We start from the raw sequence: 27836 nt of genomic DNA on the forward strand, positions 1-27836 counted from the left end.
CACCTTACTCAAGGGGAGAGTTGGTCCGGAGCCCAGAAATCCCCGGCTGAACGCCTGTCTGTTGCTGGGTTCACATTTGCTCGTTCCTCTATTGGGGTCCCAGGCACCCCCAGAGCCGGTCCTCTGGGTCTGGGTAGTAAGGTGGTGGTCTCCGCACCCTCCTAGTGGCTAGCAGCGGTCCCTTTCCCATCGCGGACAAGTCCGCCTCGTCCCTGTGGGAGGCTGCTTTATCCTCCCTGCTGGGGTCTGTCTCGGGCTCCCGTCGCGCTCCCGTGGCCGTTCCTTTGCTCCCCAGAAAGGCCTCCTAACGCGGGGTCCCGGAGGGCGCGTGTTTCTTGGCTAATCTCCCTGGCCCGTGTCTTGCAGCGCACCTGGGGCCAGCTCATCTGGCTCACGCAGCGGCTCGCTGCCGTGTGCACCGCAAGGGCCCTGCGTCTGGGAGTTAACCGACAGGTAGCCGACTTCTTGGCAGTGTCTAGTCGTCCTTCCGCACACAGAGAACATCGCCTCATTTATTCACACGTGTTTTTATGTCTTCCCGGTGTTTTCTGTGTGCTTTTGTTTTAATTTTAGATAGTTAACATACAGTGCAGTATTGGTTTCTGGAGGAGAAATCAGTGATTCGTCCCTTCCGTACAACACGCAGCGCTCATCCTGACAGATGCCGTCCTCAGCCCGTTCCCCGCCCGCCCCAGCCTCCCCAAAACACCCTCCGTCTTCCTCAGCTTGTTCCCTGTTAAGAGTCTCTCATGGTTTGTGTCCCTCTCGTGTCGTCTGACATTATTTCGCCGTCCCTTCCCTTTGATCCTCTGTTTTGTTTCTGAAGTCCCACGTACAAGTGAAACCATCCACATGAGTGAGATCGTATGGTAATTGTCTTTCTTGGACTAATTTCACTTAGCATAATAGCCTCTAGTTCCGTCCTCATCGCAAACGGCAAGATTTTGTTTTGCAACGGCTGAGTAATACTCCTTTGTGTGTATACCCCACATCCTCTGTATCCGTTCGTCTGCCGATGGACACCTGGGCTCTTCCCATAGTTCGGCTGTTGTCGATAAAGCTGTTGTAAACATTAGGGTGCACGTGTCCCCTGGAATCTGTATCTCTGTATCCTCTGGGTGAACAGCGGGTAGTGCAGGTGCCGGGTCATTGGGAAGCTCTCGTGTCAGTGTCATGAGGCCCCTCCACGCTGTATCCCGGAGCAGCTGCCTCAGCTCACGTTCCAACCAGCAGTGCAAGATGCTGGTGGGGTTTTGGTACGGATTGCATGGACTGTGTAGATATTGTATTTATTTGTTTATTTTTAAGATTTTATTTATTTGAGCGAGAGCACAAGCGGGCTGCCGGGCGAGGGAGAAGCGGGCTCGCCACTGAGCAGGGAGCCCGATGCATCCCTGGACCTCAGGATCATGGCCTGAGCCAAAGGCAGATGCTTCAGCGACTGGGCGACCCGGGCTCTCCGTATGTGTACATATTTTAACTGTGTTGGCTCTTCCAATCCGTGAGCATGGAACATTCTTCCATTTCTTTATGTGCTCTCGAGAGTTGTGACGTTTTCCTGAAACATGTTCTGCTCATTTCCGGTTACCGTGCTTTGTCCCACAGTCCGCTCCGTCTCGCTGACTGTCGTCAACGCGGACGGCTCTGCTCGGTCTCCCCGGCGGTGATGCTCTGGTCTCGGCCTGCCTCACTGGGCTCCTCTGGCTGCTTGCGTTGGCTTTACTGCGTCTCAGTTCCCGGGTGTGGTTCCTTCTCCTTCTTGCCGGGTCTGCTGCCTCCTGGTTGCAGCGGCCGGGCCCCTGTCCCGCCGGTGGCTGCTCATGAAGGCCGTGGCCTGGCCTTAGAGAAGTGCCCGTCTGTTCCCATTGAGTAAGAGGTTGCTTCAGTCCACAGGGGACACGTGTGTGCAGCCACGTCAGGGAAGCGCCACCGCCGCTTCCTTCCAGGACTGCCACCGGGGGTGGGCACTCTCGTCCCAGACTCCGCCACCAGCCGTCGGTGCGGTCCTGTGGTTTTTCTCTCTGGTCTGTCGCGATGTGTAGTATGGGCAGGAATTTCCTCGTGTTCGCTCAGCCTCGCACTCCTGGAATAAACGCCGAGTCACGGTCTGGTCTCTTAACATGGTGTCGGATTCAGATCGCTGACCTTGTATGTCGTGTTCTGGTGTTCATATTCCCAAGTGGTGAGGTTTATGTTTTCTGGGCTCTGCTTTCAGACTCGAGCCTTACGCGGACCCGTATTACGACTACGACATCGAGCGCTTCTGGCGCGGCGGGCACTACGAGAACTTCCGCGTGCAGTACACGGAGACGGAGCCGTACCACAGCTACCGGGTGAGTGGGCCGCGCGGCTCCTCGGCGGGCCCTCTGCGCCGTGTGGGGCTGCGGACCGGCCTAGTCGTGCGTGTTGGCCCGGTGGACCAGCGTCAAGCCCAGATTAACTCTCTGTGGAGAAGCAGTTCAGATCCAGAGATTAAATTGGTGGTGACCTGTGGACAGATTTCCTTTAGTTTGTGTTCCTACTGTGATGTGAAATTTTAAAATTTTAAAAATTAGGTTTGTGGCGAGGGTTATTCCTGTTAACGTAAGCCGGCACGGGAGTGTGTTCCACGCTCCCGAACAGATTCCTCCTTCAGGCTTCTTAACAGTACCGTTTGGACGCGTGCTGTCCGCCTCCGTTGGCGTGACCTGGGCCTCTCCCCAGCTGTGCCCTGGTGGTCTCCTGGAGGACCATTCTGTGTTGGTATTTTTCGATGATGATGTTTCGGTCGCTCTGATGTTTTCAGAGTGAGGAGAAAGCTGCTGCTTAGAAGAGGTCGGGCGGGAGCAGTAGGGTCGTCTTTGTGATGGAGTTTTGAGGACAAAGGGTGGTGACTTCCTGGGAGCCCACGGATGGTGGGACCGTGATCGACCATCCTATGCTGCTCTCCCTGGTAGCGTGTCCGTGGGGCCAGGCTGCCGGGCTGCAGTGTGCGTGCCAGGCAGGGCAGCCTGGAAGGTCGGTAAGTCCTGTTAGAGTCCCTTGCCGCCTCCTCTCCCCCTTACCGTGTCCGTGAGTCGGGCCAGGGGAAGGCAGACACGAGCTTCATTTCCTCCCACAGCCTCCTGGAGCCTGAAACCCATCTTCCCACTGTGACTCGGGCATTACCGTTTTAACTTTGACTATTAGCGCAAGTGGACGGATGGGTGCAGACTTCTGGTTCAGAAGGGCGTTGAAGGGTTGTGCATAGGAGAGCAAGGGCCAGCACTTTGGGGCACCCCCTCTGTACCAGACTCCCCTGAGCAGAATGCTTTGAGCCGAGACCACCGGAGGCCTTGCTGGGTCCTGTCCAGCCCTCGCTGGAAGGGCTGAGGCGGGAGACAGGTAGTGTTGAACCGCCAGCTTGGGGCCCAAGCTGGAATCTGGCTCACCGCGTAATGCTGTGTTTTAAGGAGAAACTTGGGAGCAGAGTGATCACTTGAGATCGATCCCCGTGGCCTTGGTGCCAGGCACCACCCAGTACGTGTGTTTGGCTTTAGGACCGGGAGCGCGAGCGGGAGCGGGAGAACCGGCAGCGGGAGCGCGAGCGGGAGCGGGAGCGGGACCGCGAGCGGGAGCGCCGGCAGCGGGAGCGCGAGCGGGAGCGCGAGCGGGAGCGGGACAAGGAGCGGCAGCGGAGGAAGGAGGAGTGGGAGAGAGAGCGAGCCAAGCGGGACGAGAAGGACCGGCAGCACAGAGACCGCGACCGCGAGAAGGAGCGCGAGAAGGAGAAGGAGAAGCCGAAGCCCCGATCCCCGCAGCCACCAAGGTAGGCCATCCGCCCCCTGGGCTCTGGGTTCGTGGCCCCGGGCCCGGAGAGGAGGGGGCTCGCCAGATGCTCACGGGTCCTGTCTGCCGGCCTAGTCCCGTGCCCATAATCGTTGCTGAGAAATGCTGGTGTGTTTTGAGGGGCGGGTGCCGCCCCCTCCCGGAACGGGTGCGTTACGGTGGGAGCGCACGCCAGGTGCCCCTCCTCGTTGCCTTAAATCGGGAAAGTTGTGAATTCCCAGTGCCCCTGCTTTGGCAGCGAGGGTAGGAGGTTGCTGGCCACCGTGTGGGCTCTCGTGTCCACCGGTGGAGGACAGGCCTCCAGGCAGCCCTTCTCTGGGTGCTCGCCTCGGTGCCCTGCATCAGGAGAGCTGCCAGGGTGACCGCAGGGTGGGCGCCGACGGCATGCAGCTCAGCAGCGGCCCTAGAGACCGGGCAGGTTCTGGGCCTTCAGCCAGCCCTTGTTTAAAATACACACGGGGGCACCAGGGTGTCCGTTGTCGTCGGCTGGTGATTGCGGCTCAGGTCGTGGTCTCACAGTCTTGGAATCAAGCACCACGTCAGGCTCTGTGTTCGGTGTCTGCTTGAGTTTTTCTCTCTCCCTCTCCCCGTCCCACTACTTGCTCTCTCTCTGTGTCTCTAAAACAAATATATCTTTGAAAAATAAATAGAATACATGCATATGTATATTTGAGTACTAGAGCGGGTCGGGTGATCCTCAGAAAATCACGGAACTGGAGAAGTTTGGTCTGTGTTTGCGGCCTCGTGAGAGGACATGTGCGCGCCCCGCAGTATGTCTCTTGGCAGCGGGCAAGGTCCGCGGTGTGTAGGACACTCAGCACGGAGGCGCTGCACGCGACCTCCCCCAGACGCCGCCCAGCCCTGGCAGCAGCAGCCCACTTTCTGTCTGTAGATGTGCTGCTGCTGGACACTGCACGAGTGGGGTCACACATGCGGGCTTCTGCGATTGGCTCCTTTCACTTGGCAAGATGTTTTCCGAGGTTCACGTACCCTAACTCCGCTCCCTTTTGCGCTGGCTGCTACTCTGTGGTGTGAGGGTGTGTACGGCTGTTTGTTTACCTGCTCGGCCACAGACGGACACTTAGGTTATTCCTGCCTTTCGGCTGTTGTGAACGTGAGCATTCGCGTGCACATGTGTGTGGGGGAATCGTTTTTGCTTCCCTTGGGCGTACAGCTCGGAGTGGAGCTGCTGGATCATATGGTAACTGTGTTTAACCTTTGGAGGAATTTCTAGATTCTTCCTAGATAGCTGCATCCCTTTACATTCCCACCAGGAATGTGTGAGGGTTCCAGCCTCCCCCAGATGATTCATTATCGTTTACCTTTGCTGCGGTGGTGGTGGCCGTCCTGCCGGGTGTGACCTGGGAGCTTGCTGTGGCTTCATTTTCATTTTCCTGAGCCTCTTTTCACGCGCTTCTTGGTGTATGTTCTTTAGAGAAGCGTCTATTCAGATCCTTTCCCCACTTCCTTATTGTATTATTTGCTCACTGTCTTTATTTCTGAGTTGGATGTGTTCTGGGTACAAACCCGTTGTCCAGCACCCTCTTGCGCGTGCGCACACCCCACCGAACTTTGCATTCTCAGGTTCACCTTCTTGATGATGTCCATTTTTTCTTTTTTTGAGGAAAAGCCTCTTTTTTTACATTTTTTCCAGCTTTATTAGGCGCAGTTAACATGTGCTGACGTGTGACATTGCACAAACTTAAAATACACGGTGTGATGCGTGGCCTTGCCTCCGTGCTACAGAACGGCCTCCGCTGTCCGTCAGCACCGGCACCGCCGCACGTGCATGGGGAGAACACGACAGATCTACCCTCGTGGCAGCTTTCACGTGCACAAGCCAGAATCCCTCGCTGCAGCTCCTGTGGCTACACGAGATCCTCAGACTTACTCCTCTTCTGACTGGATGGGAGCAGCTCCCCATGTCTGGCAGCCTCAGCCCTGGCACCCGCTGTTCTGCTGTTGGTCTCCATGAGCGCGGCTCTGTTAGGCTCCAGTTAGAAGGGGCGCCTGGGGGTCTCAGTCATTCAGCACCTGCCCACGGATCAGGTTGCGATCCCAGCATCTTGGGACGAGCATTGGGCTCCCTGATCGACAGGAAGCCTGCTTCTCCCTCTCCCATTCCCCTGCTTTCTTCCCTTTCTTGCGCTCTCTCTCTCTCTCTCTCTCTCTCTCTCTGTGAAATAAATAAATAAATAAATACTCTTTAAGGGGAAAAAAAGGATGCCACATGTAAGTGACCAGGCACAGTGAGAACAGAGACGTTTTCTTTGTCTGACTTACTCAGCCCACTTCTCGGTCGCCATCGGAGTCCTCACCGAGGGCAGGACAAGCCTCCTTTCCGTGGCTGAGCCGTAACCATCGTGCAGTCCGTCCACATTTCCTTGATCGTGTGTCCAGCCACAGGCTCCTGTTGAGAACGCGGCTGAGGCGAGCAGGCGAGTGCAGACGTCTCTCTCTGATCTCATGTCCTCTGGGTGCTTAGCCGGAAGCGGGGGCCGGGCCACGCCGGCTTCCCTTTCGCTCATCCTCAGTGACAAGGTGACCAGCTCTGCTTTGGATTTCGGCCACTTGAAGAGGTGGGGCGTGATACCTCATTGTGGGTTTGACCTGCGTGTCCCTCCCTGATCATTAGAGGTGCTGAGCATCTTTTCACGGACCTGTTAGCCGTCTGGATGTCCTCTTTTACAAAATGGTCAGGAAATTGCCCATTTTAAGTCCGATTTCTTTTGGCTGTTGAGTTGTACGAATTTCTTGGCATAGTTTGTGTGTTTACCCCTTATCTGATAGATGGTTTGTACTTATTTTTTCTTATTCTTGTAGGTTGTCTTTTCGTTTTATTATTATTTTTTTCTGTGCAAAAGCTTTTTAGTTGAATGTGGTCCTGCTTATTTATTAATTTATTTTCCATCCTCAGATATATATTTTTTATATAAGTTCCATTAATTAATGCATATTGTATTACTAGTTTCGGGGTAGAGTGCAGTGCTCACACTTATTTATGCTTTATCTTGTTTCCTGTGCTGCAGATGTCTTGATCAGACAGACTTTACTGAGATGCGTATCAAGGAGCTTTTGTTCCCGTGTTTTCTTCTAGGAACTTCATGGTTTTGGGTCATCTCACCATTTTGAGTCTTTAATCCACGTGGAGTTATTTGTGGTGCAGTGTGAGGTGAGGGTCCAGTTTCATTCTGCCTGTGGCTTTCTAGTGTCCCCAACACCATTCTTTGAAGGGACTGCCCTTACCCGTTGCATGTTCTTGCCTTCTGTGTCGTGATGGGCTGTCTATGTGTGGGTTTCTTTCTGGGCTTTCATTTCTGTTCCATTGCCCTGTGTCTGTTCTTGTTTTTTAGTTTTTGGGGTTTTGTACGTAACCTCTATACCCAGCATGGGGCTTGAACTCACGACTCTGAGACCAAGAGTCCTGCACTCTGTGGGCTGAGCCCGCTAGGCGCCCTGATCTGTGGCTGTTTTTACGTGATACTGTGCAGTTGGGATGACTCAGACTTAATGATGCAGTCTGAGATCGGGAAGCCTGACGCCTCCAGCTTTGTTCTTGCTCTGGCTCTTTGGCTCTTTGGGGTCTTTGTGGTTCCATATAAATTGTACGATTGTTGCTTCTGTTTCTAAAGAAAAATATTATTGGAATTTTGATAGGGATTGCATTGGATCTGTAGATGGCTTTAAGTACTATGGGATTTTTTTTTTTTAAGATTTTATTTATTTATTTGACAGAGATCACAAGTAGGCAGAAAGGCAGGCAGAGAGAGAGAGGGGGAAGCAGGCTCCCTGCCGAGCAGAGAGCCCGATGCGGGGCTCGATCCCAGGACTCTGAGACCATGACCTGAGCCGAAGGCAGCGGCTTTAACCCACTGAGCCCCCCAGGCGCCCCGGGGACATTTTTATAGTACCCTTTCTTCCAGTCAGTGAACATGGGATCTACGTCTCTTTATCTGTGCGGTCTTCAGTCTCTTCCATTAATGTCTTGTGATTTTCAGTGTCTGTATCTTTCACCCCCCTTGGCTCAATTTATTTCTGTGTACTTTTTTTTTTTAAGATTTTTATGTATTTTTAAGAGTAGGGAGGGGAGGGGCAGATGGAGAGGGAGAAACAGACTTCCGCTGAGCAGAGAGCCTGATGCAGGGCTTGATCCCAGGACCCTGGGGATCAGTACCTGAGCGGAAGGCAGACGCTTAACCATCTCAGCCACCCAGTCACCCCCAGTGTGTTGTTTTTTTTTAAGATTTTATTTGTCAGAAAGAGCACTGGCAGGCAGAGGCAGAGGGAGAAGCAGCCTCCCTGCGGAGCAAGGAGCCTAATGTAGGACTCGATCCCAGGACGCTGGGATCATGACCCAAGCTGAAGGCAGCCACTGAAGTGACTGAGCGGCCCAGGCGTCCCCCAGTGTACTTTGATGCGGCTGTTAATGAGAATGTTCCTTGGTTGTTTCCGGGTTGTCAGTGTGTAAGGACGCAGCAGGTTTGTGTGACATTGACTTTGTGTCCTTTGTCTCCCTGTACCGGATTTGTTCGTTAGTCACCGTTGTCGGTGGATGCAGCCAGGCCCCTGTCTCTCTGCTGAGAGCAGCCCCTTGAGCAGCTGTGTTTGTGGCAGGAGGCAGCGGCGCGCGGTCTCTGTGAGCTCGGGTTTTCAGTCTTCCCTTCCTCCAGACCGTGATAGATTGTCCTCAGCAATGTGCTGCGTTTTCTCATACTTTCCGAACGTTGGGCAAAACAGTGTTCTTAAAGAGCATTCAGAATGCACTGAACATTCCGGATGCGCTGAGACCGCTCAGTTTTCCGACAGCTTTATGACCGTCCGGGCTGCGGCGGCCCCTCTTTACGCTGTCCTGAAGGTGTAACTGCGTGCGAGTGGCAGCGCTGGATTCTCGTCTTCCTAGCATTGGGCCGTTGCAGCCCCGTTTTGATAGAAGCCCTTTTCCCCAAGATGCGCAGGACAAGTGCAGTGCGGGCTCCACGGCGGGGCTGGGTCTGCTCTGGGAGCGCTGCTGGAGCAGGAGGCCCAGCTCCCTCTGCTCACGCCGCCGACTTCGCTGGCCATCCGGCCTGTGCCCCGCCGTCCCCTCCCCTGCCGTCCCTCCGTGTCTCCAGGACATGGCTCACATCTTGCTGCTGGGAGGGGCCTCCCTGCCTGCTCCCGCCCTGCTAGACAGTTCGTCGTGGCTCTTAGCGCTCCTTGATGTCACGTGACCGTGGACGATGTGTAACCACCTGTTGCCTTCTTCAGCGCAGTCCCCTGCAGGCCGCCACAGCATCGGGCCCCCCGTCGCAGCCCAGCCCAGAGCTGGAGCCCGCAGACACTTGATGGTGCTGTAAGTCAGTCTGGGGTCGGGTAGTAGCCCCCCTTTTCGCTTTATCTGTCATAGCAAACATTGCAGGATTGATGAAGCTGCAGGCGGAGTTCGGCTCTCCGGGTGCCTGAAAGCCGTTTTCCCGCGCGTCCAGATGCCTGGTCTGGAAAGAAGAGACACAGGGAGGATGGGCAGACGATGTCGAGGCTGTGACTCTGCCCCGTCACTCTCTGGCGTCCTGAGGCACATCCACTAGTCCACTCCAGTGCTTGGATGGCTTTCGAGTGTGTTTCCTCCTACGTACTCTGGCTACGGACCGCCGTCCCCTATCCCCTGCACACGTCCTGCTTGTTTCCAAGAAGCCAGGTAGCTCCAAGTCAAGTGTCTGTGTGTCCAGCTCAGGGACATTTTTATACACCTGAGTGTACTTTTAGCACCTCTTGGAGGGAGGACAGCTGTGCAAGTGGCTGTGTCCATCTCTGCTTGTTGCTAACTCGTGGGACAGATGCCCTTCTAGCCCTCGTGTTCCCGGTGCTGCCTGGCCCCTCCAGGGGGTATGCATGTGAATCCAAAAAGACTGCTGTGTACTGGCTTAGCCCCCAGGCACCAGATCCCTGTGAAGACCAGCCTCAAGCCCTGCATTTGCACAGCCTCGGGCCTTCGGGTGAAGGGCAGGGTCAGTGGGAGCACTGAGCCAGCTGGGGCAGGTTCAGGAGGCGGGACGATGTGGCTTCTTCCTAAAATGAGATGCAGCTTTGTCACCAGACCGGGCAGACCTGCTCTCCCCTGGTGTCTTCTTCCTTTGGCTAGGCTCCCCTCCCGCTCCCCTTCCTTCCCCAGACCCTCACTCATGCTCCTGTGGGCAGAGGCAGGTGTGCCCTGTTCCTTGGTCTGGATTCAGCCTCTCATTGCTGCTGGGGAGTCTTGAACCCCATCTTTGATCACCCTGGCTGGAACCCCGCCAGCCCTGGGCCAGCACAAAGGGCTAGGGTTTCCCCAGAGCAGAATTTCCAGCACGGTCCTCCTGTTTCCTTTCCCTTTGAGCACCGGAGCTGGCGTGACCACTTTAGGAGGCGGCTGAATTTCCCTGCCTAGTACGTTTGTGTCGGCTCCCTTTTCTAGATCAGTTTACTTACCTACCTAGGACAGGGTGGGAATTTTACATCAACAGCTGGATGGGAAGCACTTTTCTCCCCTCGAGTAGGAGACAGTCATGACTGCATTCAGAGCGGAGTGGGAAGCCTTCGTCTTCGCTGGCGCTCGAGGACGCTGCAGTGGGGTCGGATTGGCCCCAGGACTGCTCGCTGCAGAGTCAGACGGGCACACGTGGCAGTTGGTGAGGATAGACTCGGTGTGGCTTGTCTACGGCCGGCGAGAGCTCTTGCTACCCAGATGCCCGTGGCCCAGCAGCGGGGCACAGCCTCGGCCCCGTGGGGTGAGGCGCGGCGAGGACCATGTGCCGGCAGAGTGCCCGGCTCCCTGGGTCTTAGCCCCCCAGCCGTCCGCCGTCTCCTCTGTCCGTCTCCTGCCTGCCCCGCCGGAGCCGGGCCATTCCCACGGGGCTGCTTGGCAAGTGTTTTCTGTGGAACATCTCCCTCCGGGGGTTCGGACGAGCTTTCCTCTAGATAGCCAAGGGGGCCGTGGTCTCTTGCCCCCTTTAGGATTCCCGTCTGGAATTAGGCCTTGAGCAGAACCTTGTAAGCATTTCTGTGGAACGCCTCTATGTAAATAGAGGGAAATCCCTTTCGTGAAACCTTTTGATCTTTACAGCCGAGCCAGTGGGCGTGCCGCCCCGGGCGGAGCTGGGCGGTAATTAGGGTGCTCTTTGGCATACGCAAATTAATTTCATTCTAGATAAAGGTAGTAATTGGGATCTTCCTGGAGGGATTGCCCGGACTGCTTAAAGCAGTTCGCTCATGTTCAGATGCACGTGTGAGGTTTGGTGCCCGTTGGGGCCAAGAGGGCAGGCTCCTCACTTCCCGGGAGCTCTCCTCCGTTCTCTCGACGGAGCCCGGTTCCTGCCTGCCGTCTCTACCGAGGGCTTCTCGCCTCAGGGTGCCAGGGGCCTGCATCCAGTGTGAGGCCCCCAGGGGCCCAGGGTGGGTTGGCGGTGGGCGGGCATTCACGCCCGTCTCGACAGGGCTCCCAGAACCCTTCCCAGAGGCCGCCACTGCTCTGGACTCCCCTCGGAGGCCGGAAGCACCAAAGCAAGGGAGGTTGGTTGTAGCCACGTGAGCTGCGCTGGAACCACTGCCGTGTGTGTCCCGTCCGAGGCAGCACGGCCATCTGCCGCCCTAGAGAGAAGGTGACCCTCGCTCCGGTCTGCTCTGTGTTTTGCAACAACTACACATTAGGTTTCCCCTTTGCGGACTCTCCCGTTTGTCTGAGCGCCGCTCTCCACTCCTGCTGCCTGTCACCCTCGCCGCAGTGTCGTGGCTCCTCAGCCCCTCTCTCGCGCAGCGCTGCGGCTTGTCGGCATCAGGACCCTGAACGTGGCAAGTTGTGCTTGATCACACGGCCCTAGACCAGCGTGCTGGTATCCGACGACCACACCCAGATGGCTGTCAGGAGCCCCGCGGGGTGTGCGTGGCCCCACGGAAGCGGGTGGGCCTTGTCCCGAGGCCGTGGGCCGGCAGGTCGCCCCAGCCTCCCACTCTGCTCCCCGCCGCGTGACGTTTCGTGCTTCCTGATGAGCCCGGCGCTGGAGATCGCTCCGAGCCGCTCTTGGGCCTGCTGTCAGAACAATCAGTAATCTTTGGTTAGGGTAAAAGGCACTCGTCTGGAGATGCAATAAACCTTAGCTCACTGTCCTGACCTCTCGTCCGTCCTGGGCACGGCTGAACCGCTTGCCCCCGAGGAGGTCGTTGTGCCCGGGACGTAAGCGACTGCATGCTCCAGAAGTTGCCCGACTGCCGAAGACAAAAAGGCAGACGGTCGCGTTCCCCTGTGTACTCGCGTCTAAGGCCGCACATCTGTGGTCAGCAGGGGTTGGAGAAATGCCCGTGGACATGGATGCAGCCGTGAGGCAGAAGGACGTGCCGCTGAGCCGCCTCAAGCGTGAACCGCCCCCGGGGGGAACTTTGGGTTCTTACGGGGGAGGCTGCAGGGGCGGGAGCCGTGAGGAGCCTCGGGCAACGTCATGGGCCTTGCAGCGGTCAGGAAGTGGACGGGAATGCCGCTCACCCACCGCCTGAAACAGGAGGCTTTTCTTCCTTCTGTTCAGCCAGAAGTTAAAGTGGAAGTGGGTGGGAACAGGCCTGTCCCCTCTGCTGTCCCCTCTCTCAGGTTGACTTGTTCCTGATGAAGTTCAGGGATGTTTTCGTAGTTGGAGAGTGAACATGGTGGGTCTGTCACCGGATGCCCTCTCACTTGGGAAAGGCTGTCTGTCCTGCCCCTCTCCACCCCCCACCCCGTCCCCGGGGGAACCGTCCACAGCAATGACCCGCCCTTGGGCCCCTCTGGTCAGGACCCGGCTTCTGCCCCTGGAAATGTCAGGGTTCCGGGGTGCTGCTGTGCGCCTCACTGATGGGGCGTGCGTCGGCCGGCGTTGCAGGCTTCTCTCAGGGCCTGGGGGGCACCAGAATGAGAACCGCGAGCGGCCGGTCTGCGTTCTTCGCATCTTACTGTGTGTCTGTTGCGAGAGGGACCCACGGCCTGGCCAAGGCTGGAAGAGGGCTTGTAGGGCGCCGGGGTGGGTCGTAAAAACTCCGCAGAGTCCGAGACAAGGAAGAAGTGGAACTTCCATGCAAGGCGAGCATCCCAGAGGGAGGGGTGCCTTGCCGGCCCCTGGGGTCTCTTCCCAGGCGTGGCGCTCAGCAGGGTGCACTGGGGGCCCACCCAGAAGTCCCACGGTGGCGGTTTCTGCCCAGGGGTTAGGGGCGGTGATCACAGCTCAGGCTTTCATCGAAAGCCCCACAGAGGCTCCCGGAATGCAGTCGCGGCCAAGCTGTCCCATGACCAGTGCTGTGACAGGAGTGTGAAGAGGTCAGTCACTTCTAAGTCCCTTTTCCTGGACCTTTATTGGGTGCCTAGGCCTTTCGATTTTAGAAGAACACCGTTATGTTTTCTCTCGTTTCATCTTTGACCCCAAACTTGGCAGCTGCTCTGTTCGGTGTTTCCAAACACCTTGATGTCGCGGACGTCTCTTGCCTCTGACCCCTGATGTGACGTGCGAGGCGTGTTGTGAGTTGTCGGTCCAGGGTTGTACTGTGTGACGTCTGTGTTTGGCAGGCCTGGCTGCTGACCTTTGCTCCCCGGAGTCCCTCTCCAGGCCTCGAGCGGAGCCTTAGAGCCCGGAAGATAAGAGTGCGCGGTCACAGGGCTGGGGAAGGCCCCTTCCTTGGGCAGAGCGAGGCCCGTTTCCCCTCTCTGTGGAGCAGGGTTTATGCAAATGCTGGCCCGCTGCCCCTGCTGACCCCGGCCCTTCCCGCCTCCTGCCCCGCCCCTGCGTCTTCAGACTGTTGACCCGCTGACCTGCCCACGGGGTTTCCGATTCGGTTTGGTGCAGCGTTTGTCAGGTGGTCGGACTCCGGGGCCGGGCACCCACCTGACGCCAGCCGCACCGTCCGGGTCCTAGGCTCCGGGGCAGGGGTGCGGCCCTGCGGGGCTTCAGAGCACAGCCGCACCAGCCATGCTGCCTTACCGACAGGTCACGTTCAGCTTATGGACCTGCGCGGGGCGTCTTCTCTCCTGTCCCTGCCGGTGTGCGGCCAAGAGGCCGCTGAGGGTCGGCAGCCGCGGCCGTAAGAGCCACTTGGCCCTGCAGCGGCGCGGGTTGGAGCCCCGGAGCCCCTTCCTTCTGCGGGGGGGCCCCGTGAGAGATGACAACGCGTCGCTAAGACCGAGCGTTAGTAACACTCCTGGCCTGTGTGCTCGTCGGCATAGCAGAAGCTGTCCTCTGCAGGAGGGGAAACGTTTCTTAAGTAACACTTGGGGGTTTTCTGTGATAGACATGAAACAGGGTGGGGTAGCGAAGCGTGGAGAACTTTGTAAAGAACAAAGAAAACAGTGAGGAAGGACAGACAGCCTGGACGGTGGCTGCCGTCACCCCGGCCCGCGTGCCGGCCCACCTGGCCCCCCGCGTGGAAGCCCGAGGGCGTGCCTCCTGCCTCCGCCGGCCCTCCCCAGTGCCCGGGCATGCTTCCCCCCCGGGGTTTCCCAGGAGCTCTTTATTGGGTGTCCATTCAGTCGTTTCGCCAAAACATCTGCCATTAACGTGGACGGTTCCAGTTCTGTGTCCAAGCCAGAAACTGTTGCTCCCTGGTCTGGGTCCCCAGATCTGTGGCCTTGCTCAGCAGTGTTTGAGTCCGGTGGTCTGCAGAAGGGACCCCACCCGCAGCTGCTCCCTGAACTGCTTCATTCTTGTGCCGCCAGCATGGTTTTCTGTATCCAGGGCCCATGGACACTGTTTATATTTTTCGTTATTTTTGCTTTTTAGGGTTAAATACATTTTAAGAAGAAACTACATAAAACAAGCCAAATCATTTGTCCTAGTGAGTAACTGTTGAAATTAAGTAAAAAATGAAAATGGTTGTCTACGTACAAATTAATTAAAATCAGGACCCCCCCCCATTTGCCACCCTGTCGTTTTGCGGGGTCACTACCAGGCCTGGTACCGGCCTTTCAGAGGGAAGGAGGCGCCGGCCGGTGGCTCGGTGTGCGTGGGCTGGCGGCCCCTCCCGGGGAAAGGGCAGCTCACCACGAAGCCCACAGTGTTCCCCCCAGAGTGCCTGCGAGAGTCTCCCTGGGGAGGAAAGGTTGACTCTTGGAGGCGGCGATGGCCTGCTTTGGCCACCACTGCACCCTCCGTGGATTTCTTTTCCGGCCATGAAGGGGACGGGCAGCGGCACTCTGTCCTTTCTCTCCCCCCCGGCTGCCAGAGCTCCCAGTACAGTTAATGGTGACAAGAGGAGTCTGTCCCTCGCTTTCTGTCTGCCCTGCTGCCGTCACAGGGGCTGCAGGCCGGCCGAGCTGGGCCGCCATGCTGACTGAGGAAGAACCCCACACCGGCGTTCTTAGGACGAGAGTAGCACAGGATGGAGGGGGTAATGGCAGCCCCGGGCCGGCCTGGGACAGGCTGGCACTGACAGGTTTCACTTCCTTCTGCGATTACTTTTCCAATAATACGAGCTTCTGAACTTCTATGGCAAACACTCTTGGGGTTTAGGGCCAATATAACAGGGATTTTATGCTTCAGTTTAATGTGTCCTTAGGGCGTTTTTTAAAATGTTTTATATAAATTCAGTTAGCCAGCACGTGGTACATGATTCGTTTCAGATGTAGTATTCAGTCGTCTAGCATTCGCATAGAACACCCAGTACTCAGCCCATCACGCGCCCTCCTGAATGCCCGTCACCCAGTTACCCCACCCCCACCTTCCAGCAACCTTCAGTTTGTTTCTAGAGTTAAGATTCTCTTCCAGTTTGGGGCGCCTGGGTGGCTCAGTGGGTTAAGCCGCTGCCTTCGGCTCAGGTCATGATCTCAGGGTCCTGGGATCGAGTCCCACAGGGGGCTCTCTGCTCAGCAGGGAGCCTGCTTCCCTTCCTCTCTCTCTGCCTGCCTCTCTGCCTACTTGTGATCTCTATCTGTCAAATAAATAAATAAAATCTTTAAAAAAAAAAAAAAAAAAAAGATTCTCTTCCAGTTTGCTTTGCTCTCTTTTTCCCTCTTTCTTTATGTTCATGGGTTTTGTTCCTTAAATTCTACGTATGAGTGAAACCATATGATCATTGTCTTTCTCTGATTGACTTATTTCACGCAGCCTAATACCCTCTAGTTCCATCCACGTCGTCACAGATGGCGAGATTTCATTTCTATGGATGGCTGCGTAGTATTCCGTTGTGTGCACAGACCACATCTTCTTTATCCATTCATCTGTTGATGGACATCTAGGTTCTCTCCATAGTTTGGCTATTGTGGATGTTGCTGCTATAAACATTCGAGTGCACATGCCCCTTTGGATCACTACGTTTGTATCTTTAGGGTAGATACCCAGCAATGCAATTGCTGGGTCATAGGGCAGTTCTATTGTCAGCTTTTTGAGGAACCTCCATGCTGTTTTCCAGAGTGGCTGCACCAGCTTGCATTCCCACCAACAGTGTAGGAGGGTTCCCCTTTCTCCGCATCCTCGCCAGCATCTGTCGTTTCCTGACTTGCTCATTTTAGCCATTCTGACTGGCATCTCATTGTGGTTCTGATTTGTATTTCCCTGGTGCCCAGTGATGTGGAGCACTTTTTCATGTGTCCGTTGGCCATCTGGATGTCTTCTTTGCAGAAATGTCTGTTCATGTCTTTTGCCCATTTCTTGATTGGATTCTTTGTTCTTTGGGTGTTGAGTTTGATACGTTTTTTATAGATTTTGGATACTAGCCCTTTATCTGATAGGTTGTTTGCAAATGTCTTCTCCCATTCTGTCAGTTGTCTTTTAATTTTGTTGACTATTTCCTTTGTTGTGCAGAAGCTTTTGATCTTGATGAAATCCCAATCGTTCATTTCTGCCCTTGCTTCCCTGGCCTTTGGAGATGTTTCTAGGAAGAACTTGCTGCGGCTGAGGTCGAAGAGGTTGCTGCCTGTGTTCTCCTCGAGGATTTTGATGGATTCCTGCCTCACGTTGAGGTCTTTCAGCCATCTAGAGTCTGTTTTCGTGTGTGGTGTAAGGAAATGGTCCAGTTTCAATCTTCTGCATGTGGCTGTCCCATGTTCCCAGCACTACTTGTGTAGGAGACTGGTTTTTTTCCTTTGAACGTTCTTTTCTGCTTTGTCAAAGATGAGTTGGCCATAAGTGGAGGGCAAGAAGTAATTTATTGCCCTTAAACGAAGAATTTGTTTTGCACCTGCTGTGTGCCGGCTCCAGAGAGAACATAGTAGACAAGGCCACCCCGTCCTTTGCAGAGTTTGCAGTATGGTGGGGAATTCTCTAAGTTGTTACACCCGAAAAAGTGCGTACCAGTGTGGTTAGTTTCCGTGAAGGAGACAGAAGAACGTGTTCCTCCAGGAAGGACCCGTGCGTGGAGACCGTCCGTGGTGTTGGCTCTGCTCGTCATGCTGGCAGTGAGCTCTGTAGCCCTGGCGGGTGACCCGTTACTTGTCAGGCTCCCCCTGAAGCAGGCGCTTATGCTGCCCCCCTGCTCTGTTTCCTTCGCCGGCGGCACTGCTGTCACAGAGGACGGTCCCGGAGTGGCTAACACCTCTGATTTTAGCCGTCAAGCTGAGCCGCCAAAGAAGGAGGCCGCCGCCGCGGGGCCTCAGGTGAAGCGGGCGGACGAGTGGAAGGACCCTTGGCGCCGGTCCAAGTCTCCCAAGAAGAAACTCGGGGTGTCCGTCTCCCCCAGCCGGGCACGAAGGCGCCGGAAGACATCAGCCTCATCGGCCTCTGCCTCCAATTCCTCCAGGTAAGGGGGCTGGCCGGTCACAGCGACGGTGCACGGACGCCGCCGGAGGGCTGCCCCACGCTGGCCCGAGGACAGTCAGCAGGGCTCAAGGGGCGCCTGTTGGTCTAGAAGAGATTCACTGAGTAACTGGGGCGCTGGGGCATCCGCGGCAGACAGAGCTGAGGCTTACAACTTCCATAAGGCTTCACACCCCCAAAAGGAACGGTTGACCTCAGCCAGGATGCTGGCAACCCAGAACGGAGACCCAGTGAGGGGCCAGCGAGGCAGGGAGAGCTCACACAGTCCCTCTGGGAGAGACCCCACGAGGCAGAAGGCCACGAGGATGGCGCGAGCCCGGCCGTGGAGGCGGCCCCTCCCTTCCTCCCGTGGTGTGGGCCGCAGCGCGACTGGCTGGGAACAAGCAGGCCCGCAGTGGGGCGGGAGGCCGGCAGGAGCCCGCCATGCTAGACAGGGCCTGGGGAGGTCAGTGCCCAGGTGGGTAGAGAGGAATCCATGTGTGACCGCACGGGGGGCTCTGTCCAGCCGGGGCCTGGAAGCTGCCCGCCAGCAGTACTGAGCACACACCTACCCACGTCTGGCTTTCTAAACCCTGTTCCCACCAGAGAGGGAACTGGACTGCGGCACGCCCACAGAGGGGTCCAGAGGCCGGGTGGGCGTGGGTGTGTGGCCAGGTGGCCGGTGTGCACAGGCAGGGTTGGAGGACGAGGGGGTGCGGGAGCAGGTGGCCTGGGGCCACGTCACCCGGGTCGGCACCTGAGGATAGCGGGTCCCGGCAGCCAGGCTGGAGGTGGAGGAAGACCGGCCCCTCCCCCAGCCCTGTCCTTGGACACTCTAGGTCATCGTCACGGTCGTCCTCGTACTCCGGCTCCGGCTCGTCCCGCTCGCGCTCCCGCTCGTCGTCCTACAGCTCCTACTCCAGCCGGTCTTCCAGACGCAGCTCGTTCTCAGGCAGCCGGTCCAGGTACGTGCGCCGCCGGCCACTGTGGGCAGCGGGGGCGCGTCTGGGCAAGGCCGCACTGTGCACCGGCGTCCCGCCAGGCACCCGGCTGTTCTCAGAACGGCCTGAGCCGCGTTTCGAGGTCACTTCGGAGGAGCGTGAAATGTGTGCAGTCGCCAGGTAGCAAGCTGCTGGCACCGAGGGCTCAGCGCACGGGCCCGTGTCGGGAGGCGGCTCGGAAGCGGCCCCTCACGGCCTGTGTTGTGTGTGCGCTGAAGTCAGAAGACAAGGCACTGTGTGGCCACGTCCTGTGGACCTGCACTATCCGCTGGGCCACTAGCCACGGGCGGTGATTCACATTCTCATTCAGTTACGGCTTTACAGTGTGTGCGCCCCGACTGCAGGCGTCCGAGGCCGTTTCCGTCTTCACGGGACGTTCTGTGGACGCCTCTAGAAGGGTCAGACAACACGTGTGTTTTTTCCACTGAAGAGAGACACTGGCGTTTTAGAGGATTCTCCATTGTTGTCTGTGTAGGGACAGTCCTCAGTTAACAGAACAAACAGGCCTGTTCAGGCTCCATGTCTGCTGCTTCCGTCTTTGCAGCCCGTTCAGGTGGCCTGCGCTGCAGGGCACCCATGTGTCCCACCTCCAGGGCACACGTGCGTGGGGAGACCCCCGGCCCCTCTCCCTTCCCTTCCCCCCATTCAGGGTTGAGTTAGGAGAGAAGGGCGAGGCCAGAGGGCGGTGGGGGGTGGAGGACGGCCCGTTGGGGGCGCCACACGGTCACCCCCCCAGCTCCACCGTCTCCATAGGGCACCGCAGCCGCCCGGGAAGGCCACAGTGGGGAGGAGACGAGAGACCCTGTTGGCGCAGGTGGTGCCCGGGCCACACGCACACGGTGTGCGCAGGGTCGTGTGCTCCGGCTCCGACCTCCTGCAGTGAGCAGGGGCCTCCGTCCCCGGGGCGGGAACCCCCAGGCCAGCCAAGGACCGTCAGGAGGGAGGACCCGGGCACTTCTTCCACACCCCTGTCTCCAAAACCTCAGGGTGTGTGATCGCAGGGGCCCCGCGTTATTTTACCGGTGCCGTGGCTTGGTGGGAAACGGGGCCTTGGGTGCAAGTTTCTACAAGTCAGAAGAGCACGCCAGCGCGGGGGCCTTCCGGAAGCCTGCCTCCCGTGGGGTGCAGAGCCGGACCCCGGGACAGCGGAGTCGTGGCCGGGCCGGGCCGGCCTCCAGAACCTCCCACCAGCGTCCCCAGCCTGGGGCGCTCCGTCCTTGCCGCTGACACATGAACCCGGAGCCCGTCACCGTTTCCTTCCACGGGCGCGGCGCCCGGGCTTGGCCAGGCCCTACCTCGTGCTGCTCGCCCCCGCCCTCCCCACCCCACTTTCCAGCCCCCTGAGCCTCAGGGCTCCGCTCCCCTGCTCGGCCCTCCTGCCTGCCTGTGTCACCGAGTCCATGCTGGACTTCGCAGCAGCGCAGAGTGTGTGCCTCATGGCTGCCGGGCCTCCTGCGGGATCTGTCGCTGCTTCGCCATCTCCTGTGCTGCAGGGGAGGACCGAGAGCTGCCCAAAAGCCATTTCGGACGTACAGCGGCTGAGGAGAGCCTGGCAGTCGCGTCCTCTGTGCAGCTGGGTGACATCCCCGGCGTGCTTCCGCGCAGACGGGCCCTGCGGCGCTCCCTCCTCATGCGTCCGCTTCCTCCTAGGTCCCGCTCCTTCTCCTCGTCTCCCTCCCCGTCTCCAACGCCGTCCCCACACAGACCTTCTGTTAGAACCAAGGGGGAGCCTGCTCCACCGCCTGGGAAAGCAGGGTAAGTGCCCAGGAGGCAGGCTCTCCTGCTGTCTCTCTGCCCCCCGTGGCCTCTGTGAGGAAGTCCCAGTGAGAACCCTTGGCAGGTGGGCAGAGGTGTCGGGGGATCAGGCTTGGGGGCCCCAGGCCACAGCGTAGCCTCTCTCTTCCTGGCCTGTGGACTTCAAGGCCACGCTCACCTCGGCACACCTGCACCCCTGCGTGGACCGTGCCGATGGCCGTGCTCCTTCGGGTCAGACCACTGCGCTTGCCGGGGCAGGCCGTGCTGTTTTCTCCAGCGGGCGCGAGGGCGGTGGTTGCCGCCGCGCTTCCAGGGCCGCGTCCAGGCTGTGCAGAGAGGGGCGGCCTGCCGGACAGGCCTTGTTCGCACACGCTGCTCCAGCGGGGGGGTTCCGCTGGTCCTCGTCAACAGTTGTGACTGATGTGGCAAGTTAGAAGCCCCGGGAGCTTACCACCCGGTTACAACCCGTAATAGGTGGTGTCTTAGGTTGCAGCCATGCCCACGCGCCCCCGCCCCCCCGCCCCGCCAAGGGAAAGCAGGCTCCTTTCCTGAGCAGAGCACTGAAAGGCAGCCAGTGGTGCCGCTGACCCTGCGGGCGAGGCCGGTGCCTGTGTGTGGTGCCAGCGCCCCCCGGCTTTGTCCCCTGTCCTCACATGTGCGACTCACTTAGTGGCCAGTAGCCTGGTGCTCGCCAGGTGGACGGCACTGAAACGCTCCGCGCTGCCGATGGGCGCCCGGAACGGAGGCTGCCAGCAGCCCTCGGGAGCGCGTGGGCACCCGGAGCCGCCCACCCCCGCGGAGGGCACGGTGTGCAGGCGTGACTGATGCCCGGGCTCGCAGCCGTCCAAACCGGGCCGTGTGATGGGACCTCGAGAACACGGGAGGCGGCGTGTGGGCGCGTCTTGGCCGCCCCCGTCGCTGTGCTCAGCGGTTCACCTTTGCCCACAACGCGGCTCCCTGCTGATCGCACCGGCCCCAGGACGTCAGCGGGGTCCTCGCCCCACACCTGGAGCGCAGAAAAGCTTTTGGGGTTCTTTATATTGCAGTGTGGGTCCCGCACGCGAGGGGTCCTGGTGGCCTTGGAGGTTTGCCCCATGAGTGGGGCCAGCAGCCGGGGTGGGGCACGTTCCGGAGGAAGCGCCGACTCCGTGGTTCTCGGGGCTCCTCACGCGGACCTGTCTTGCGCCCGTGGGGCCGGCTCTGACCCCGTCCCCATCTCCCGTCACAGAGAGAAGTCCGTGAAGAAGCCAGCCCCACCTCCAGCCCCACCTCAGGCCCCCAAAACCGCTGTTCCAGCCCCCGAGCCCGCCAAGCCAGGAGACCCACGGGAAGCCAGGAGGAGGCAGCGGCAGGCTCGGACCCCCCCCAGGAGGTGAGCAAACGGGCTTCCAGCTGGTCCCCGGGGCAAGCAGCTGAGGCCGGGGCCTGCCGTTCCCTGTCCTGTGTGCCTCTCCTGTCTTGTCACCTCCCCGAGCCTCAGTTTCCCCTGATCATGGCGGCAGAGGTGTGGTCATGCGGGATGCAGGCGCCCCTCGACAGCGAGGTCTTCCCAGAACGGGGCAGTGCTGCTGTGGGATGCCGAGAAGGCCGGCGTCTTTCTTTGGAGGAGAACTCGCACTTAGAAGCACGCAGAGCCCCACGCACCGTGAGCCGGCCGGTCGGGGGTCGCAGCAGCCACACGGCGGGCTTCTCTGTGTTGCAGGCGGACGGTCAGCGGCAGCGGCAGCGGCAGCAGCTACAGCGGCTCCAGCTCCAGATCCAGGTCATTGTCAGCACCTCCCTGGCCCCCTGAACCCTGGCCATCTCCCCCTCGGGCCGGCACACGGGAGCCCTCCCGCCGGCCCGCCCGTCGTGCTCGAGGCGCCCAGGGGCAGCCAGTCAAGTAGGAAAGAACGCAGCGCCTGAGCTGTCGGAAGAGAAGACGCCTCCCACCAGTGCTTAGGTTCCCGGAGCGGACGCGCTCCTTCATTTCCACGCAGCCCAGATCTTCCTCTGAGAGGTTCAGAGACCCAGTCTCTAAACAGAACTGGGTCCCGGCTTTCTCCCCCGGGCCTTCCGGTGTTTTCTGAGCATTCAGGACTCAGCAGCCTGCCAAGTGGCACGTCCTCATCACAGCGGGAGCCGTGGCCACAGTGCCTGCGAGCCGGCCGCCGTCCCCGTGTTTCCCAGAGCCACGTGCTGGGCAAGGGCAGCCTCCACTCCAGGGTCTGGTGTGGCCGCAGTGCAAAGCCTCCCCTTCTCGGGCCTCGTAACCTGGGCCCTCGGCCCTGTCGTCACCGGCCTCACTCCCATTTAGTCACTCGTCCTACGTCCCTGCCCAGCGAACACGGTGGCTGCTCATTCATGCGAGGGCCCTCGACTCCGCGACGGGGCGTCCCTTCGCCCTGGGGCGCCTTGGATCCGCCCACTCTACTCCCTGGAGTCCCCAGTGTGCTGGCACTTGTTCTCTAAACCGGAGGCTGGGGACCGTGGATGGGCACACCCACGACCAGCCCCCTGTGGCCTCTGGGCCCCAGCCGTCTCGCCTTTGGGGCCGCGTGGGTGCAGACGTGCTTGTGTGTGTCCAGGTCCCTGAGCGTGAGCAGCGTCTCCTCGGTGTCCAGCGCCACGTCGAGTAGTAGCTCGGTGCACAGCGTGGACTCGGACGACATGTACGCAGACCTGGCCAGCCCTGTGTCCTCAGCAAGTTCGCGGTCCCCCACCCCAGCCCAGACCAAGAAGGAGAAAGGTACAGGGGGGCCTCGTATCCTGGGCATTGTGGCTGCAGAGGCGGGCAGGCCCCTCGTGGAAAGGGTGTGCGCTGCCTCACGCGGGTGAACAGGAAAGCGCAGGACCCGCCCAGCTCCCTCCCACGGCCACGGGGCCTGGCTGAGAGCACGTCTGCCCTCAGGAGGCCCACAGGAGAGCGCCGTGCCGGGATGGCGACTGGGACTTAGCATTTGTTGTTGGCAGGAAAGTCTAAAAAAGAAGATGGGGTCAAAGAGGACAAGCGGAAAAGGGACTCGTCCGCACAGCTGCCCAAGTCCTCGAGGCCCTCTGCCGGCGCTAAACCGCAGCAGCCCACGGCCCCCCAGCAGGCGCCCCCTGGGCAGCCCCAGCAGGGCACGTTCGTCGCCCATAAGGAGATCAAGCTGACGCTGTTGAACAAGGTGAGGCCACGGCACTGCTGGTGCAGCTCCGGGAGCCCAGTCCCCGGGGGTATCCGACGTCCCGGGGCCAGGGAGCCGTGGCTGGACACAGCCCACTTGTCCTGCTGCTCTCACGGGGGAGACGAAGCCCAGTAGCAGGTCCTGGGAGATCAGAGTGTCCGGGAGTGGTGGCTGCTCGCCCCAGCCCTTCTCTGTGTGGCTGGGCCTGTGTGAGTGGACATCCCCAAGGCTCCCTCGACTCCAGTGCTGGCGGCCCCCAGGGAACAGTCTGCGGTATCTTCGCTGCAGAGCATGAAGGCCGGAGTCCTGGCCTTGCCTCCCTCGAGGCCCCGTCAGCACCCAGAGGCGGGCGTGGACCAGCACCGCTGTGCTCCCTGCTTCCCGCGGGGGCCGGTGCCGCCCGGTGGCCAGCCTGTCAGGCCTGCCACCCTCCTGGTGTTCCTCTGTCGCTGCAGGCGGCCGACAAAGGGAGCAGGAAGCGCTATGAACCGTCGGACAAAGACAGGCAAAGTCCTCCTCCAGCCAAGCGGGCTAACTTATCCCCAGACCGAGGTGAGCGTCCTGCTTCTGCGGGGCTCCGCGGGGCTCCGCAGGGCAGAGGGCCGGGGCCCGTGTGCTCATCAGGACGGGCTCGTGTGGGTCCGTCCATCAATATTAAGGTGTTAGAAGTTAAAACTTGGGAGAAAGTGTCAACATTTACTAATGTTAAGGTAATAGTAACAAAGTATTATATTTTTAAACAAATAACATTTTATATGAAAAATAACTACATTTCCATGAACAAAAAACAAGTGTCCTTGTTTTTCCTCTCTGAAAATGCCTTCGGACGGGCGGTGGTTCCAGTCCGCCTCTTTGCGGTGGCACGGGGCACGCGCACTCTGGGGGGCGGCAGAGGGCAGGCGGGGGGCTGGGCACTGCAGTCCGACCCCGGCTGTCCACGGGCCATCTGCCCGGCCGGCCGGCTTTGATCGCTGGTGCAGAGCCTGCCTTCCTCCCTAAGCAAGGGCAGGGGGCCTGTCAGAGCAGGAGGGGGCGCCCCTCGCCTTTGCCGCCGGACCACCCCTGCTGCCCACGCGGGCCTCCCCACGCCCCCGACAGCGGGGCGACGAACACCCCCGGCTTCTCGGTTTTACTTCTCTTTCCTCCCCTCTCCTACCTGTTTGTTCGCAGTTCACAGGTGTGAGTGATGAGGGTTTTGTGTCGGGTTGGCGGGAGCTCGGTGGTCTGTCCGGCCCTCAGCCTCCGTGGGCTCCGGAGCTTCGCTTTCCGGCATGACTGGCGCTGCCCTGTCCCTTCCTTCTGACCGACTCAGCCCGTTGCCTCCTCCTGTGAGAGCGCACAGGCCGTACTGAGCTGCAGCGGCGCTGGCACGGGGCCACTGGCGTCCGTCCGGGCTGCCACCCCTGTTCATGCGCATCAGCCCACTCCCGGTTGGGACCATGGTCTTAACCTCACCCGTGTCATCCAGGTTCTCGGGACCGGAAGTCCGGTGGGAGACTCGGCTCCCCAAAGCCAGAGCGGCAGAGAGGCCAGAATTCTAAGGTGCCCGTGGCCCCACCAGACAGGTGAGCACCCCACCCATGCCCTGAGCGGACCCCACGGGCACCGGGGCCTCAGGGCTGGCCAGCTAGCGCGTTCCTGCCCCGCAGCAGGTCCTAGAACACGGGCCCTTGACACAAGGCTTCCTGTTGCTCCCAGTTTCTCCCGCCTTCCCCGTCGGCCATGGAAGCAGGGTGGAGAGCTCCTCCCCGCAGGAGGTCATGTGGGAGGCCCTTCCCCGCCACCCCACTGCTCAGGGTCATGGGCCAGATGGGTCCCGGGCTCTGCTATCCCTGGAGCCACCACACACCCCGGCTCTCAGGGCCGCTCCTGGGTCAGCAGCGTGGGGTTTCTCCCCGCCGCAGGGGGAGGCCGCAGAGGGACCAGAAGCAGGAGGGACGGGTCAGCAGGGCGCCAGCTGAGCCCTGGACGCCATGCCCCGTTCGCTCTCCACAGCCGAGGGCGGGGGCGCGGGGGGCGCACGCCAGCAAGGCCGGTCGGAGCTGCCGTTATCCGGCGCCCTTGCCCCGCGGGAGGCACCTGCTGGACCCTCTGACGGCCTCCCTTCCCCCATGCAGGAAGCGCCAGCTGTCACCCCAGTCCAAGAGCTCCAGTAAGGTCACAAGCGTCCCCGGCAAAGCCTCTGATACCGGCCCCGCCAGCTCCGCGTCCGCCGGCACGAAGTCCGGGAAGGCCAGCACGCTGTCGCGGCGCGAGGAGCTGCTGAAGCAGCTCAAGGCCGTGGAGGACGCGATCGCGCGGAAACGCGCCAAGATCCCCGGGAAGGTGTAGGCCCCGCCGGCCGGCTCCGCCGCGGGCACTCGTGTGTTTGGGACTAGCGCGAGCACAGCCGTCTGGGATTTTGAAGTTAATGTCTCATTTTGGCTGTGAATCTTTTTAAAAAATTAAAAAAGAAAAAAGTTTCTCAGCTGGAAAAGAAGCCACCGTGATGAAGATGATGCCGCGTCCCGGTGTCCTCCCGACCAGGCCGGACTGACGCAGCCCCGTCCCAGAGCAGAGGTCCCGCCGGACAGAGGCAGGCCGGCCGGCCGCGGCAGGAGCCAGGCTGGGCGTCAGGGTCATGTAAATGAGCAGTCCCGGGCCCCAGGGCCGCTGGCCCGGCTTCCCTCCCCGCTGCCAGCCAGGCTGCCCCGCCGGCCCGTCCTCCGGCCCGTCCTCCGCACGCGCTCCTTCCCGTCCCGGAGCGCCGCGAGCTCCTGAGCGGCCGCCACCCCACCCCTGCCCGGCCCGGGTCAGAAAATAGATCTATATTCTTGACTGAAGTCCGATCGGGAAATACTTCCTGTCTTTTATTTTAAGCCTCAGATTGTTTTAGTTGATTTAAAAAGGAAAAAAAAAAAATACAGAAAAGACCAAAAAAAAAAAAAAAAAAGGCTGAGGGTGTTGTTGGGCGTCTGTCTAATGTGGAGGGTCTTTTTTCGAGGGGTCTCCTAAAATAAAGTATTTTGATAAGCACCGTCTTGCCCTGGTGGTGGTGATTCCCTGGGCCTGGCCCCTCCGGCATGTTAGCCGCCCTCCCCACGTCGGCTCATGGAGGCTGAGGACGCGGGTGTCCCGGGGGCCCTAAGGAGACGCCCTTGGCGCCGCTCTGCCCCTCTGCCCCCGTGGGCGGGCACCTGGTGTGCTGGGCCTGGCAGGACATCCTGAACACCGGAGCCTCCCTCGCTCGCGCCGGTGACCTGTTTTGCCTCGAATGGGTCCCGGAGCAGAGGAGCCAGGAAGGGCGGTTGTCGGGCTAGTCCGGCCCCGGCCCCAAAGCCGGTGTGCACACAGTCCTCACCCTCCACCTTCCCCGCCGTGGGCACGCAGCAGGCTTGACGGGTCCTGGGCTCAGGACAGCCCTGGGCTCCCACCAACATGAGGAGCTTTGAGTGGGGCTGTCCTGCCCGCCGCAGCCCCTGCTCCCGCTGGAGAAGCCCCATCCCACCAAGACCAATGAGGAGGAGCCCTGGTGCTCGCCACAGCCCCGTCTTGGAGGAGTTAGCTCACCAAGGGGCACCAAGGCCCCCACACGGTCTGGGGGGGTCAGCACCCCTCCACACTCAGGCGGCTTTCAAACAAGTTCTATAAGTGCTGGCGGACAGAACGCCCCCTGGGGCCCGTGCCACCCCCCAACCCCGGTTCTGGGGAGGCATCTGCCCTGGGCTGGGTCAGCGGGCAGCAGCCCCGGGGCTTCTTTCCTGCACCGGGAACCGCTGAGCTGCACTTGGGCACTCTGCCCAGGCTGGGTGGCCGGTGGAGCATGGGGGCCTGGGGGTGGACAGCATTCCGCGTGGCCACCAAGTCTTGCAGGGTGTCTGGGCCCTCCTACGCCAGTGGCCTCGCTCTTGGGTCTTAGCAGGTTTTCAAGGCTTATCTGATCTGCCTTTGGGTCAAAGCTGGGTACGAAGGGAACCCCCATTCTCTGAGTGGGAGGCCTTCGAGGACACAGAGCCAAAAGCCAGGGCACGTCGGGGGTCATTCTGACCCCTGTGCTCTGTACTCTCGGGCCGCTGCACCCCACAAGCCGGCTGGGAGCCCACAGGTGCGCCTACCACATGTCCCTGTCTGCGCATAGCTCTCCTTGCCCGGCTGACCCGGCCTGAGCCTCTGACACCAAGGCTGGAGCCATGGCCCTGGTTCCCTCAACCCAGCCCCAGTGTCCATGAGCATGACCCATCTGGACCCAGGGCTGCTCTGGGCCAGACTCAGTAGTACCTGTCCTGGGAGGGGTAAGGGCCACAGCCTATGCCAACCCTCCCCCTGCCCAGTCTGGTACCAAGAACATTCAGGGAAAGAACATTCCAGGCCAGGCATCTGGAAAAAGGAAGCCCTATTCTGTAATGGATCCTCAGACAGGTTTGCGCTCCAGGGGGCATGGCTGAGAT

General features: G+C 59.7%; 1 protein-coding gene across 4 annotated transcripts in view; it reads left to right on the top strand.

Annotated features, from left to right (window-relative positions):
• ZC3H18 (zinc finger CCCH-type containing 18) overlaps positions 1-26424 on the top strand; it is a 60479-nt gene extending 34055 nt beyond the window's left edge. For all 4 annotated transcript variants that reach the window (XM_032324943.1, XM_032324947.1, XM_032324946.1 and 1 more), the window contains 12 exons: positions 2216-2333; positions 3519-3787; positions 17317-17508; positions 18344-18469; positions 20156-20260; positions 21489-21632; positions 21963-22022; positions 22828-22988; positions 23213-23409; positions 23865-23961; positions 24878-24974; positions 25527-26424. In XM_032324943.1, coding sequence (XP_032180834.1) covers positions 2216-2333; positions 3519-3787; positions 17317-17508; positions 18344-18469; positions 20156-20260; positions 21489-21632; positions 21963-22022; positions 22828-22988; positions 23213-23409; positions 23865-23961; positions 24878-24974; positions 25527-25740 — 1780 coding nt within the window. In that variant the 3' untranslated portion in view covers positions 25741-26424. The remainder of the gene's footprint in view (positions 1-2215; positions 2334-3518; positions 3788-17316; positions 17509-18343; positions 18470-20155; positions 20261-21488; positions 21633-21962; positions 22023-22827; positions 22989-23212; positions 23410-23864; positions 23962-24877; positions 24975-25526) is intronic.
• The last annotated feature ends 1412 nt before the right edge of the window (positions 26425-27836 follow it).

This window comes from Mustela erminea, chromosome 19 (genome assembly GCF_009829155.1).
Source record: "Mustela erminea isolate mMusErm1 chromosome 19, mMusErm1.Pri, whole genome shotgun sequence".
Lineage (NCBI taxonomy): Eukaryota > Metazoa > Chordata > Mammalia > Carnivora > Mustelidae > Mustela > Mustela erminea.